This window comes from Mercenaria mercenaria, chromosome 15, assembly GCF_021730395.1.
Source record: "Mercenaria mercenaria strain notata chromosome 15, MADL_Memer_1, whole genome shotgun sequence".
NCBI classification, from domain to species: Eukaryota; Metazoa; Mollusca; class Bivalvia; order Venerida; family Veneridae; genus Mercenaria; species Mercenaria mercenaria.
This window is the reverse complement of record NC_069375.1, coordinates 61,012,632-61,026,578: the sequence shown is the minus strand read 5'-3', so window position 1 is coordinate 61,026,578 and position 13,947 is coordinate 61,012,632. Positions and strand designations below refer to the sequence as shown.

At 36.4% G+C, this 13,947-nt stretch overlaps 1 protein-coding gene across 3 annotated transcripts in view; it reads right to left on the bottom strand.

Moving 5' to 3' along the window:
- Positions 1-13,947, bottom strand: part of LOC123524702 (uncharacterized) — a 32,153-nt gene that overhangs the window by 11,256 nt on the left and 6,950 nt on the right. For all 3 annotated transcript variants that reach the window (XR_008367475.1, XM_053525378.1, XM_053525379.1), the window contains exons 2-7: positions 6,595-6,809; positions 6,104-6,370; positions 4,047-4,221; positions 2,930-3,069; positions 1,488-2,094; positions 277-609 (exon numbers count right to left, since the gene is read on the bottom strand). Coding sequence is in view for 2 of the 3 variants with exons in the window: in XM_053525378.1 (XP_053381353.1) it covers positions 277-609; positions 1,488-2,094; positions 2,930-3,069; positions 4,047-4,221; positions 6,104-6,370; positions 6,595-6,809 (1,737 nt within the window). In the remaining variant the exon portion in view is untranslated. The remainder of the gene's footprint in view (positions 1-276; positions 610-1,487; positions 2,095-2,929; positions 3,070-4,046; positions 4,222-6,103; positions 6,371-6,594; positions 6,810-13,947) is intronic.

Sequence of the window (13,947 nt, the reverse complement as noted above, 5' to 3'; positions counted from 1 at the left end):
AGGATACTACTGACCAAGTCTGGTGCAGTTCTAACTGAAAGTTTCAGAGGAGAAAATGTAAAGTAAAATTGTTGTTGACAGATGCCCAACCATACACAAATACCAATAGCTCACACTGACTCTTTGTTTCAGGTTCCAAACATGTACAGCTTCAGCAGAAGAATCCAAAATCAAGAGGGCTATCTTTAGAACAAACACTGGAAAATACAGTATTTTAAGAACCTACCTTTCCTGTTATACATGGTATCTTCCAAAAATAATTCAAATGTGCTATACCTGTTATAGTTTCAGTGGAAGAATCCACTAATCCTGAGGGTTGTCTTTCATTAACAGACTGGTCATCCTCAAAAACTTGACCATATCCTGTAGACTGGGACTCTAACGAACTTTCACTATTCCTATCAGACTGTAATTCTATTGATCTTGGGTCAGGTCTCGGACTTAACATTGGCGAATCGGAATTTTCTTCCAGCGCCAATGGAGCAAAGTCAGAGAGCGCAAACTGTACATGCTCGGCAGTGCATGGACTGGACTGTCTCCAGGTAAGTTTCATAGTCTGCATCTGATCTGTCTGGCTATCTTCAATGTCTGAACGGCTGCTTTTCGCACCTACATGTGTATAGAACATACTTTTATACAATTACAGCCCCAACTGCCCTAATGGTTTGTTTGTGTTTTAAGGTTTAATGCAGTTTTTCAACAGTATTTCAGTTATGCAATGGCGGGCAGTTAACCTAACCAGTATTCCAGGATTCTGTACAAGTACAAACCTCTTCTCCACAAGTAACTGCCAACTGCCCCACATGAATCATAGGTGGAGAAATGTCTTTTATCAAATCTTCATGGAAAACATGCCCCTAACCTGAGGATCAAACTCAGGACACATAATGATCTGTAGATCTGGGCTGTCCCTTTTGAGCTAAGCTGGCAGGCTTCCTAACCGTCACCTTAGACAAGCAGACACTTGTGTATAAAGCTAGGCACTATTTACATTTCAAGTAACACATTTGTATATAAAAGATTTGTATATTGTAGTTAAAATTGTAACATAAATGCATTTTCAAATATATTATGTAAGTCAATTCAATCAAACTCTATCAAAATATGGGTTTTTTATCAGATATCCTGACCACTTCATAATTTTGGTAAGAAAATTCATTTTCCTTATTTGTTGAAAATTTTCCCTCTCACAACCTTTGCCCCAATGCCCTGAAGTGGCAACCTGAAATAGTCTGATCAGGTTCCAAAACTTGATATTCAGCCTTTCTTTTCCTCGATATATCCAAGACAACTGGTATATTTCTCTTAAAATCTTGCAACAAAGGTAGTATTTAGAAAATGCAATTAAAGCATTTACTTAGTCTAATAACTGAAAGGAGGATTTTCTTTGACAATACCTTCATTTTTACTAAAAAATTTAATTTTCAAGGCTTTTCTTCAGAAATGTGGGAAGGTTGTTACCATCGTACGTGATAAAAGAAACTTACCCATATCAACATCTAGCGATGAGTGACTATGATCGAAGACATCTGAGGAACCATTCACACTGCTTATTTCTGAACCAGAATAGTTTCCATTTGTACTCAGCTCTGACCCAGACGTGTCCCCACAAATTACCTTCATCTTTAGACCTTTTGGAGTCTCAGCCAGTCTATAGTCACTACTATACTCGATAGTTCCATTCAATTTATTATTTGGCTCATCAGCATCTACTTCAAGAAATTTTGTAATAAACTCTCCATTTTCAAACACCTGAATACTCTGTAAAGCTTTTGTACTTTTCCCTATTTTCTTTGCGGCAGTTTTTTCTCCTTTGCCCTCCTCTGTAGCATTAGATTCTTCTTGCTCTTCATTTATGTCTTCCTCTTCCTGATTGGTGAATAAGTCACCAATCAGAGGAAGCGATACAAGGGATGTGTTATCAGCAGGACTAATGTCTTCAGTGAGATTTTTATCTTCTGCAGAAGGGACGTCTGCTTCATTAGAGAGGCAATTTGCAATCATTATTGTACGTATAGAACTTGCATTGATGTTTGAAAACTTGAAGAGTCTCATTACCACAGATTCTTCCTCTGATGTGGTTTCCTGGTAGGCCTGCAGAAAACAAACAGGAATCAACCCTTACCAGGCTAGATTTCTATAAACGTTTAGAACTTGTCCATCTTCCAAAAAAATGGACAGTACCATTAACTGGAAAAAGGCGCTGGGTTAATTGTCAAAAATATGCTGACTGAATGGCAAACAGTGCAGATCATTATCAGATGGCATGGATGTGCAGGTTGGTCATGATCTACACTGGTCGCAAATTTAAGGCAGAGCCAATCATGTCCAGCATGGAAAGGGTTAACACCTTATGGTTAAAAATTCTTATGGATGGTTACCCTGGCACTTTAATGAGCAATTCAATAGTATATAATATAAGGCAGAACCACCTTTTAATGTATTATACATTAAAACATGGTTCTGCCAATTATTGTATATTTTAAATTGCTCATTTGTATTTTGACAGTGATGAGGTTATATGCCTGCCGAATGACTGATTTATCGTATGTGGCATAATATCTGATTTCTAGTGCATAGATATTTCAAGATATGTTTCTGCTAAATATTATTTTAATTCTTAAAATATTAATGTCTTTTATGTGAAGAAGGGAACTAACTCAAAGACAGAATGTTGATGTGATGTCAGCAGTGTGTATACCTCTAGAACATTATTCTGTATGCCTTACAATCAATTCAGAATTTGTGAATTAAGTGTACTGTGAAATCATTAATATTCGTGGGGGACTAATTTTCGTGGATTTTGTGGTTGAGTCAATCCACGAAATTTAATCCCAACGAAGAAGAAAAATTCCCTGTTTGTCTAGTGCCCAACAAATACTAATTACTTAACAGTAAACCAAATACAATTTTAGCATTATATAAATACCTTATTTAACCAGATAGCAGAACAAGAATTGAGATGACCTGTCCAGTGAAGGTTTCCTGACAACAAATAAAAGTCGTTGTACCATGTACCAAACACATCATATGGCTTGTTCATCACACGACTTTGCATCAAAAATTCGCCTGAAAGTGCATCAAATATAGTATTACATTTTTTAAAACTCTATCTCAAAGCAGCACATACCTTCATATTCATGTCATATTTTTTTGTAAAACATACATTATACAGTGCAATGAGAATGCTACTTTACGGAGCATAACACATTAATTTGCAAGCTGAAACAACCTGGACAGTAAAATGGGCATAAAAAAATTGTGATGATGACAAAAATAATCACTAAGGGCCATAACAATCACAGATGCAAATCAAAACAAAAATAAAACCACTTAGGGGGGAAGTACCATTTTGAGTTTGGACAGGGTAGAATTTTTAAGAGAAAAGCTTTTGCCATTCTTTTTTTAACTTATAATTATAATCATACCATGATCACAATTAAGAATAACTATATATGAGCCGCGCCATGAGAAATCCAACACAGTGCATTTGCAACCAGCACGGATCCAGACCAGCCTGCACATCCATGCAGTCTGGTCTGGATCCATGCTGTTCGTTAATGTTTTTTCTAATTGCAATAGGCCTTGAAAGCAAACAGCATGGATCCTGACCAGACTGCACTGTTGCAAATGCACTATGTTGGTTTTCTCATGGCACGGCTCATATATTTATCATGTTTGATGTTGTGGGAGTGAAATAAAACGGTGTCAAATGACGGACAGAACTACTGACTTGCCATCATGTAATATAATCCATTTTTAATACATAATGATTCATTGATGCCACGATTATTAACCCTTATTTTACTAAATTTCTATAGCAAACTTGTCCATCTTTCAATTTGGACAGTACCGTTAACTGTTAAAAGGGGGTGCTTACCAAAAAGATATTGCATGAATGGCAAACAGTGCAGATCCTGATCAGACTGCATGGGTGTGCAGGCTGATCATGATCTACACTGGTAGCAAAGGCAGAATCAATTGCGTCCAGCATGATAAGGCTTGAATAAGCAAAGTCCTAGCTTGGAGTATCCTGTATGACTCACCTTCCAAACTGAAGACCGCAATTTCCCCAGACGTGCTCAGAGATCCAAAATGTACACCAGAGACAAGGAGCAGGGTGTCTATCGAGTTAAACTGTGAGAACTGAGTATATTTCCATGTAAACTTCCTCATGTCCGTCTTGTATTTGATGGAAGTAGGGTACGTTGCATCCCATACCTAAAACATATCAACAATGCTTTTAATTAACCCTTACTATGCTAAATGTTTATAATGAACTTGTCCATCTTTAACTGTTGAAAGGAGTGCTTACCAAAAAGATACTGGCTGAAAAGCGAATAGTGCAGATCATGATCAAACTGCATGGATGTGTAGGCTCATTATGATCTACACTGGCCTCAAAGGCAAAACCAATGTGAAGAATGCCATGAAAGAACTATGGCATCGTTATGCGTGGCATGTGTTTTTCATGTCATTTATGACACAAATAATGTATTTCTCCAACTTGACATCAAAGATCTGAATATTAAGAGACTGTTTGAAATCATTTTACTGAAAAACAACTTAACCATGTCTATTTTGGGTTTCATCATAGGCCATTAAGCTATAACAATCTCTGTATGGGTGTTTTGGAATTTTGGTTACTGTGACAACACAAACAACATTTATTTGTAAAATATCATAGAATTTGCTTTGCCTTGGTTAACTTAATTACAATATTGTGGTTTCTAGTTTCTGCAGGAGAACAAGAAAAACAATGATTTTCCAGTAGTTTAAGCAATTTATTATGCAGTAATGATATGGCATCAATACAAGTTTTCTCATGGAGTGGCCCAATTATTGTTATGAATATTATTATAATAATTACTATCACTACTATTGGACAGTCACATGTATTTTATACTGTCATGTAAATGGAAGTGATTTGCTTCATATACTTTTTATACTTACGTAAGGTACAACAGACCACTAAAGGAACTCAGCAATTTCTGTGTGGTCACATTTTTTCATTAGATAATTTGGCATTCTTCAGAAGTAAATATAGCCAAACAAGGCTTGACATACACGAGCTGTCACAAGAGACAGTGCGCTCGACTATTTCGATGCTGGATAGTGAAACTGGGAACATCTGAGGAAGCTGGAGCTGTCACTAGAGTGTTTAATAACTCAAATAAGACTGAAGATATTGGACAATAGCTTAAGTCTGTGTCAAAAGTATTAAGTAATAAGAGAGATAAAGAACATTAAATAAGTATAATTCTAAGCGAAAAGGGGGATAATTCATGAAATATTGGTGCAAGACTTATGCACATTGTGTCATATGATGTGGGTGATGATGTGGAACAATTACTCTTCAAGTTTGAATCAAATCCACTCAGTAATAACTGCGATATAGTGAAAATGCATCAAAATTAACCTCAAATTCTAAGTAAAAGGGGGCATAATTCATGCAAAATTGGTGCCAGAGTTATGCACCTTGTGTCATATGATGTGTGTGATAAGGTGGAACAACTATTTTTTCAAGTTTGAATCAAATCTATTTAGTAATAACTGAGATAGAGTGAAAGTGCTTCAAAACCTTAACCTGAAATTCTAAGTAAAAGGAGGGATAATTCATGAAATATTGGTGCAAGAGTTATAGCCTTTGTGTCATATGATGTGAGTGATGATGTTGAACAATAATTTTAAGTTTGAATCAAATCCATTCAGTAATAACTGAGATAAAGTGAAAGTGTATCAAAACTTTAGCCTGATATTTTAAGTAGAAGTTGGGATAATTCATTAAATATTGGTACCAGAGTTATGGACCTTGTGTCATATGATGTGGGAGATGATGTGAAACAACTACTTTCAATTTGAGTCAAATCCATTTATTAATAACTGAGATAGAGTGAATGTGCATCAAAACTTTAATCACTGTTTTAAGTTTGAAACAAATCCATCAAGTAATTACAGAGATAAAGTACATAAAAACTTTAACCAAAGTGCGGACGCGGAAAGACGCCGACGCCGACACTGATGCCGGGTCGAGTAGGACAGCTCTCCATACTTTGTATAGTCAAGCTAAAAATTCATTAATTTAAAAATAAAAGCTCTTTACCCTAATGAAACCATCTTTGGAACACGTAGCAAACATTTTTCCATTGTGCGAGAAGCTCACGTGCAGCACCTGGTCTGCATGTTGTTTTAGCACCTCACTCTCTACAGAGGGAGTATGGTACAGAAGACGTTTGTATTCTTGTATCCATGAGTACTTTCCCGGCGCCATTGGTATCGACCGCGATATACCCCAGTGACGGTAAAACAAATCCTTCCACAACAATTCATCAAAGCCAACACGTAGCCAAGCCTTGCAGACAAGTCCAGCCTAAAAACAAAAAAAGGTATACATACACTAAATAGCTAAACAACACCTTAACAAGATAGTTGTATAATGGCAGATTCAACTGAGAAATCCAGACTAGCTTGTGAATATGCATGTTTTTGTGGTTTTTTTTTTCAATTTTTTTTCCGCACGATTGTTGTTAAGCTGAGGCAGAAAAAAGTTTAAAAAAAATAAAATACTAAAAACAGCTGATTTTTTTTTTTCACCTTAGCAAGGGTGGATGCCTCTAAAAAACTGAAAATGTGCAGCAATATGTGATCGGGAAGTGTCCGCCAGCACGGAAATGTGTATCCCTCCTCCTCTTCTAGTCCAACCTCTGGACCTGGCTTTGTTGACATGGTAGGCATGATTGCTATGGAAACAATTTGACCTTCACGTTGGTTTTGATGATGGCAACAGTAACACTTTTGTTTCACATATCCTGAAATATTTCAAGCAGTTTTTTTAAGGTCTAAAACACAACAATTGGTATCTCCCGCTGTAGGGGCTTGTGTTGAGGAATGGCAAAGAAATATATCCGGCAAAAAGTTAAGGATATTACTAAGAAGCAAATAACTTCATAACATTTGAACTTAAAAAAGTACAGAAGTCCTTAAGAGAGCACAATCAAGGAAGAAATCTGGAACAACATGGGTGGTGACAGGGGTGGGGGTTTACAACTTCACATGTTGATAAATATTCATGGAAGGTTTGAAAAATTCAAAAAAGGAATGATAGTTTTATTTATTTTATTTTTTTTGGGGGGGGGGGGGGGGGGGGGGTGGGGGAGGGGGCTGGTGATCATGTGAGGGTAGAAATCTTTATATGTTGACAATAAATACTGATGGAAAATAAAAATGAAAAAAAAATAAATTTGTTGTTGGGTGGAGGGTGGCGGGCAGGGGTGCATGATTGGGTTGGTGGGGGAGGGTACAACTTTACATGTTGACAGATATTCATGGAAGATATAGTTAAGATTTAAAAAGAGAAAAATACAATTGTGGAATGGAGGCTGGGGGTGGGCAGGTGGGGAGGGGAAAGGGGTGTGACAAGGGTGATAGGGGTGACTGTGTTTGGGTTCACAACTTTAAATGTTGATAATGAATGTTCATTGAAAAAAATGAAAGAAGTTAAATGAAATACTATCAATTGGTTAGTTTAAACATTTAAAGGACAATAACTCTGAAGTAACCAAAGAGATCCTGATGAAATTGTGTGTGCACTACCACATTACGAGGGTTGATCGTGAAACTATTGTATCTGACATTTTGACCAAAATTGGTTTTATGTCATTTTCTTAACTGCCTTACTAATACCCACAATGTGACAAAATATTAGAATTCAGTTTCTCTCTTTTCATTGTAAATCAAGAAAAAGTGAAAATATTGTATCTGCATTATCATATTTTGTTCATCGTGAAACTATTGTATCTGACACAGTGCAGATACAATAGTTTCACAATAAAAGTTTTTTTTGCTCTGTAGAAAAGGAAAATACTGTAACTGCATCTTTTTCATTAAATCACTTAAATTTACTTTATATTATATTTTATTAGTTTCAAGTTGAAAATGTTCAATAATCACCCTTGAAGTTCAGAATGAAACTATTGTATCTGCAGTTTTGTTGATGTTTTCTCTATAAAATGACTCTAATTTCAGTAGAGTCATTAAAATTTAATAGTTTTTCCTTCCTCCTGAAAATTTTACAAAATGCAGATACAATAGTTTCACGATCAACCCTCGATTATGGTGATCTAAATTTAATTTAAGTTTCATAGTTCTTGGTAAAATTATCACAAATTATGAAAACGGCCTGTTTAAGTGACAAAATTTTTAATGCCCCCAAAGCATGCGCAAAAATGCTACAAAACTGATGTCTACGCAAAAAAAATCACTCTTCATTTTTGAACCTTGACCTTGACCTGAGAGACCCAGGTCATAAGCGTGACACACCTTCTCAATATGGTTAACATTTTTGTCAAACTATTTTCAAATCCCTTGATAAATGGCAGAGTTATGGATCAGACAATAATCACTTTTGACTTGTGACCTTGACCTTGGAGCTAGGGGTCTGGGCCTTGCACATGACACGTCAACTCAATGTAGGGAACAGTTATGTCAAGTAATTTCAAAATCCCTTCACTGATGGCAGAGTTATGGACCGGACAAGAAAAAGACCATGTTAGCCTTTAACCTCTAAGTTTGACCTTGACCTTAGAGCTTAGGGTCTGGGTCTTGCGCATGACATGTAGTCTCATTATGGGGAACATTTATGCCAGGTAATTTCAAAATCCCTTGATGAATGGCAGTTTTATAAACTGGACACAAACAGACCCTGTTAACCTTTGACTTCTAAGTGTGACCTTGGCCTTGGAGCTGGGGATCTGGGTCTAACGCAAGACAAGTCATCTCATTATGGTTAACATTTATGCTAAGTTATTTCAAAATCCCTTCATGGATGACAGAGTTATGGACCGGAAACAAAACAGACCCTGTTAACCTTTGACCTCTAAGTGTGACCTTGAAATCTGTATCAACATTATAAATGTGGTTCAAATTTCTTTGTTGTAACTTCAAAACAAGAAAGTAGGTCAAAAGGTCACTATTAAGACTATTCAAGATGATTATGAAATTTGTATCAAACATTATACATGTGGTCCAAATTTCTTTGCTGTAGCTTCAAAAACAAGAAAGTAGGTCAAGGTTAAGAAATTTGTATAGAAAGTTATAAAAGTGGTTCTACGCTAAAAACAAGAAAGTAGGTCAGTAGGTCACAATTAAGACTATTCAAGATAAGTATTGAAATCAATATAAAATTTCTATGCCATATCTTCAAAAACAATTAAAGTCTACGTAAAACAAGTGACCACCCAGGTGCAGCTTATATTGAACCCAGGGTCATGATTTGAATAATCTTGAAGTAGTACAACTAGAGCATGCCAATACCAAATATCTAAGCTCTGGGCCTTATGGTTTCAAAAAAAACTTTTTTTTAAGGTTTTCCCTATATAAACCAATGTAAAACCTGTTGAACCCAATGCTGGGGCAATGTTTTACCCTAGGAGGATGATTTAAACAATCTTGGTAGTGGACAACTAGATGATGCTACAAACAAAACATCAATGCCCTAGGCCCCTATGGTTTTGGACAAAATGATTTTTCAAAGTTTTTCCCTAAATTAGTATATATAAATCATGTGAAACCAGGGTGGGGCCATATTTGACCCTAGGGATATAAATTGAACAATTTTTGTAGAAGCCCAATGGATGATGCACATACATACAAAATATCAATGCCCTAGGCTCTGTGGTTTTGAACAAGAAGATTTTCAAAGTTTTCCCCTATATATGTCTATATAAACCATGTGACCCCAAGCCTTGAAGGGCCGGGTCATATGTGACCCAATGGGGAATATCTTGGTAGAGGACCATTTAATGACGCTATTTACCAAAATGTCAAAGTCCATAAGGACCTGCGGTTCTGGACAAGAAGATTTTAAAAGTTTTTCCTTTCGGTTCCCTGTAAAGTTTCATCAAAATTTGGGTGGTGGTTTAGGAGGAGATGTTATTTAAAGATAAGTGTGGACAAATGGATGCCAGACGGAAGGCCAGACAATGGACGGACGCCGGATGCTGAGCCATCACACACTTTGTGCTCAGGTGAACTAAAAAGCGGCAAATTCTGCAAAAATGTAAGCATGAGTTATGAAATCTGCTGTATGAGCCAAAAATGAGGCCATCTCATGATACCCAAGACTGACCCTAGTAAGAACTGAAACCAAGCCGATAATTTGGGGTCCTCTGGATGCCAGGACACTGTTAATGTCGAGGCCTGAGCAGCAAAGTGAATAGAGCCGAATTCAGGAACCTTAACCCGAGTCAGCCACAGTAGCATACACTTGAAAATAACTTTCAAATGTTTATGTATATATTGTTAAACTATATATAGCTGATTTTAATACAATTTCATTAGTTGGTGATAAACGGGGAGATAACAAAATATTTTATCGTGTAAATGTATGGTAATTTGGTGTAAATGCAGTAAGTATTAAGTATGAAATTGAAGATTTATTAGAATTTTACACACTTACTTGTTTGTGAGTCCATATTTATAAGTTATCAAGTACACATTAAACATTAATATATATTTCACCCTTTACTCTTTTTAAATTTGGAAAATACTACGATTTAATCCAGACAGTTTTCAAACACTGAGATCACTTTTTTCATGTATTTGTTTTCTTTTTTTTCTGCTTAATCTAATATTATATTTAAAATAAATTTTGTGCACACAAAAAAGTTGCATTTCAAATATTTTGAAATGACTGTATGAAATTAATACCGATAGTAATTTTATTGTATTAAAAAATCAATAAATGAAAAGCAATAAAATTTTGTATTGTTTTGTAATGAATGAAAACTAATATTTACAAATGAAAACTTTTACTTAACACTTTGTCTCCATCCTAAAATTTGTTGCTGAGTAACTCATAACTATCATGTATTAACACATACTACTATTTGTTACAAACTCTGGATTCAGCATAAATTCTTCTCAACAGTGTCAAACAGGACTGTGTGGGTGAGTTTCTTAAACTGCTTAGATTAACAGCTAAAAAGAACAAGAGATGTCCATAAGACAACATGCTTGACTTTTCAAAAGAAAATCACTGTGAAAATTACGCATCCGCGCAGTCTGGTCTGGATCCATGCTGGTCGCAAAGCCACTATGTTGGTTTTCCCATGGCACGGCTCATTTTAAGTTGTAATCTCTGCATAATTATATGCTTACATTATTAAGACATTAAAATTTTACCATGGCAATGAAAAGCCTTGCATACAAAACTTTTTTTCAAATGGAATAGGGGCAATAATCTGAATTAATTTCGTAACCAAGAGCTGTTTCATGACTAGCCCTTATCATACTGGACACGGACAAACTGTAACTAGTAATTCTGCCTTTGTGACCAGTGTAGAACATCAGCCTGCACTTCCCTGCAGTTTGATCAAAATCTGCACTGTTTGTCATTCAGTCAGTATCGTTTTGGTAAACACTCCTTTTAAGAGTAAATGGTACTGCCCAAATTGAAAGAATAACAATTCTAGTCAATTTTAGTTATAACAGAAATAGAGTGAAAGTGCATCCATATTTAACCAGAATTTCAAAGTAGAGTTGATGGAAGTATAGGGTCAAAATATTACCAGAGATTTTCAGACAAAAGAAAAAGAATAGATAAGACAAACAATGTACCTGCATTAACTGTGTGGGTTTGAATAAGTCTTGCACTATATAGTAATGTGTTATGTTGGTAAGCAAGTGTTTAAAGTTTCAAAGCCATAATTATGTCAGAAGTTGCGATAAAATATGGAATGGTATGTGAAACTTAACTATTATTTCTATGTTAAAAAAGGGCCAGAACTGAGCTAAAGCCTTTGTCCTAATTATGTAATCTTGCCTACATTTACGTAGACATGTGGTCAAAGTTTCAAAGCCATATGACAAACAGGTGTAAAATTCAATCTGAATTTGGCAAAAATTTGTGCGATATGGTTATTACGGGAGCGGTGGTCTAGTTGATAAGGTGTCAGCCACTCAATCCAGAGGTTGTGGGTTCGAGCCCCACTGGTGTCACGACTGACACCAGCACTGGTTTTTCCAGGCAGCAGACTCGAGAGTGGTTACAATAAGCTTGGAGCTTTCATCGCAATCGAGCCTTAAAACAGATTAGTATAAACAAAAAAAGAATAAAATGTCCATCAAAGTACCCTGTACATTTTCTCCAACATAGACACGTTTCATACTTATACTAAGTTAGTTAGTTTCATTGGTTCATGATTATGGTGACACTCTAGCTTTAACCCTTAGCTTGCTGGCGGCAAGTGATTCTGCCTTTGTGACCAGTGCAGAGCAAGATCAGCCTGCACATCTGTGCAGTCTGATCATGGTCTGCACTGTTCGCTATTCAGTCAGTAAAGTTTTAGTAAACACACTTTCAAATGATAAATGGTACTGCCCAAATTGGAAGATGGACCAGTCTATTATAGAAATTTAGCATGGTAAGGGTTAATGATATGGAAGACCCTCACATGCCTAACCAGACATTATTTCTGGCACAGACTTGGATACACTGACCTTCTTCAAGATAACTGAGGAGTTACCTACCTTGGAAAAATTCTACAACCCGAGCAAGGTTTAAGCCCAAAGAACTGATGGGCAAGTGATTCAAAACCTGGGCAGCCTTAACTATTCAGTATTGGTAATACCCGAGTCACACATACAGCGCGGATAGCTACATCTTGCCACGGATAGAAACATAGTAATCTGTATCTATTCGTACCTGAGCCGTACCTTAAAGCAGTAATCGTATCGATCCGTACTGCTCAGGTACGGATTACTACGTTTCTATCCATGGCTAGATGTAGCTATCCGCGCCGTATGACATATTGTGTGATTAGGGTATAAGGGGGAAGAATCAGCCTAATTTTAAGCGGATTCAATATATGACATTCAACATTAGCCGCGAAGCGAGCTGTGAAACAGTGAGTGTGGGAGGGTGTGGGTGGGGTTAGAAGTTCTTTGACTACCCATTCAATTACACTGACCATAATTCAATGATATGATATTTGCCTGCCTTGTTTATCTAAAAGCTATTTGCTTCCTTTGTTTATCTCAAAATGTTAACGAGTAGGCTACATGTACATTTACAAAATTTCAATTTAGAATAAATTCTGGTATGATTTGGTTGTTTTTAAACATTTTAACCCTTTCCATGCTGAACACAATTGATTCTGTCTTTGTGTCCACGCAGTCTGATCATGATCTGCACTGTTCGCCTTTTAACAGTTAAAGAGTACTGTCCATATAGGAAGATGGACAAGTTCATTATAGAAATTTAGCAAGGTAAGGCTTAAAGATACTGGGTATAACTGATCTGTTCAAAACATACACACCACATTATACCATAATTACCATAACTTTTATTCACGAGAAATCCATAAATTATTCTACTATGAACAAACTATGACGTTTTATTTTTAATGATAAATTCTAATTAATGGTGACATCATCATGATCATGACATCACATCATCTACTCTGCTTTATAAAATGAGCCGCGCCATGAGAAAACCAACATAGCGCAGTCTGGTCAGGATCCGCTGTTCGCTTTCAAAACCTATTGGAATTAGAGAAACTGTTAGCGAACAGCATGGATCCTGACCAGACTGTGCGTATGCGCAGGCTGATCTGGATCCATGCTGGTTGCAAAGCCACTATGTTGGTTTTCCCATGGCATGGTTCAAATATATACAAACTTCCTAAACATGTAATCTGTAAAAATACAAAAACATTGACACAATTTGAAACAAGAGGGCCATGAAGGCCCTGTATCGCTCACCTGACCTATTGACCTAAAGATCATCAAGATCAACATTCTGACCAAGTTTCATTAAGATATGGTCATAAATGTAGCCTCTAAAGTGTTAACTAGCTTTTCCTTTGATTTGACCCGGTGACCTAGTTTTTGCCCCCACATGACCCAGATTCGAACTTGACCTAAAGATCATCAAGATTAACATTCTGA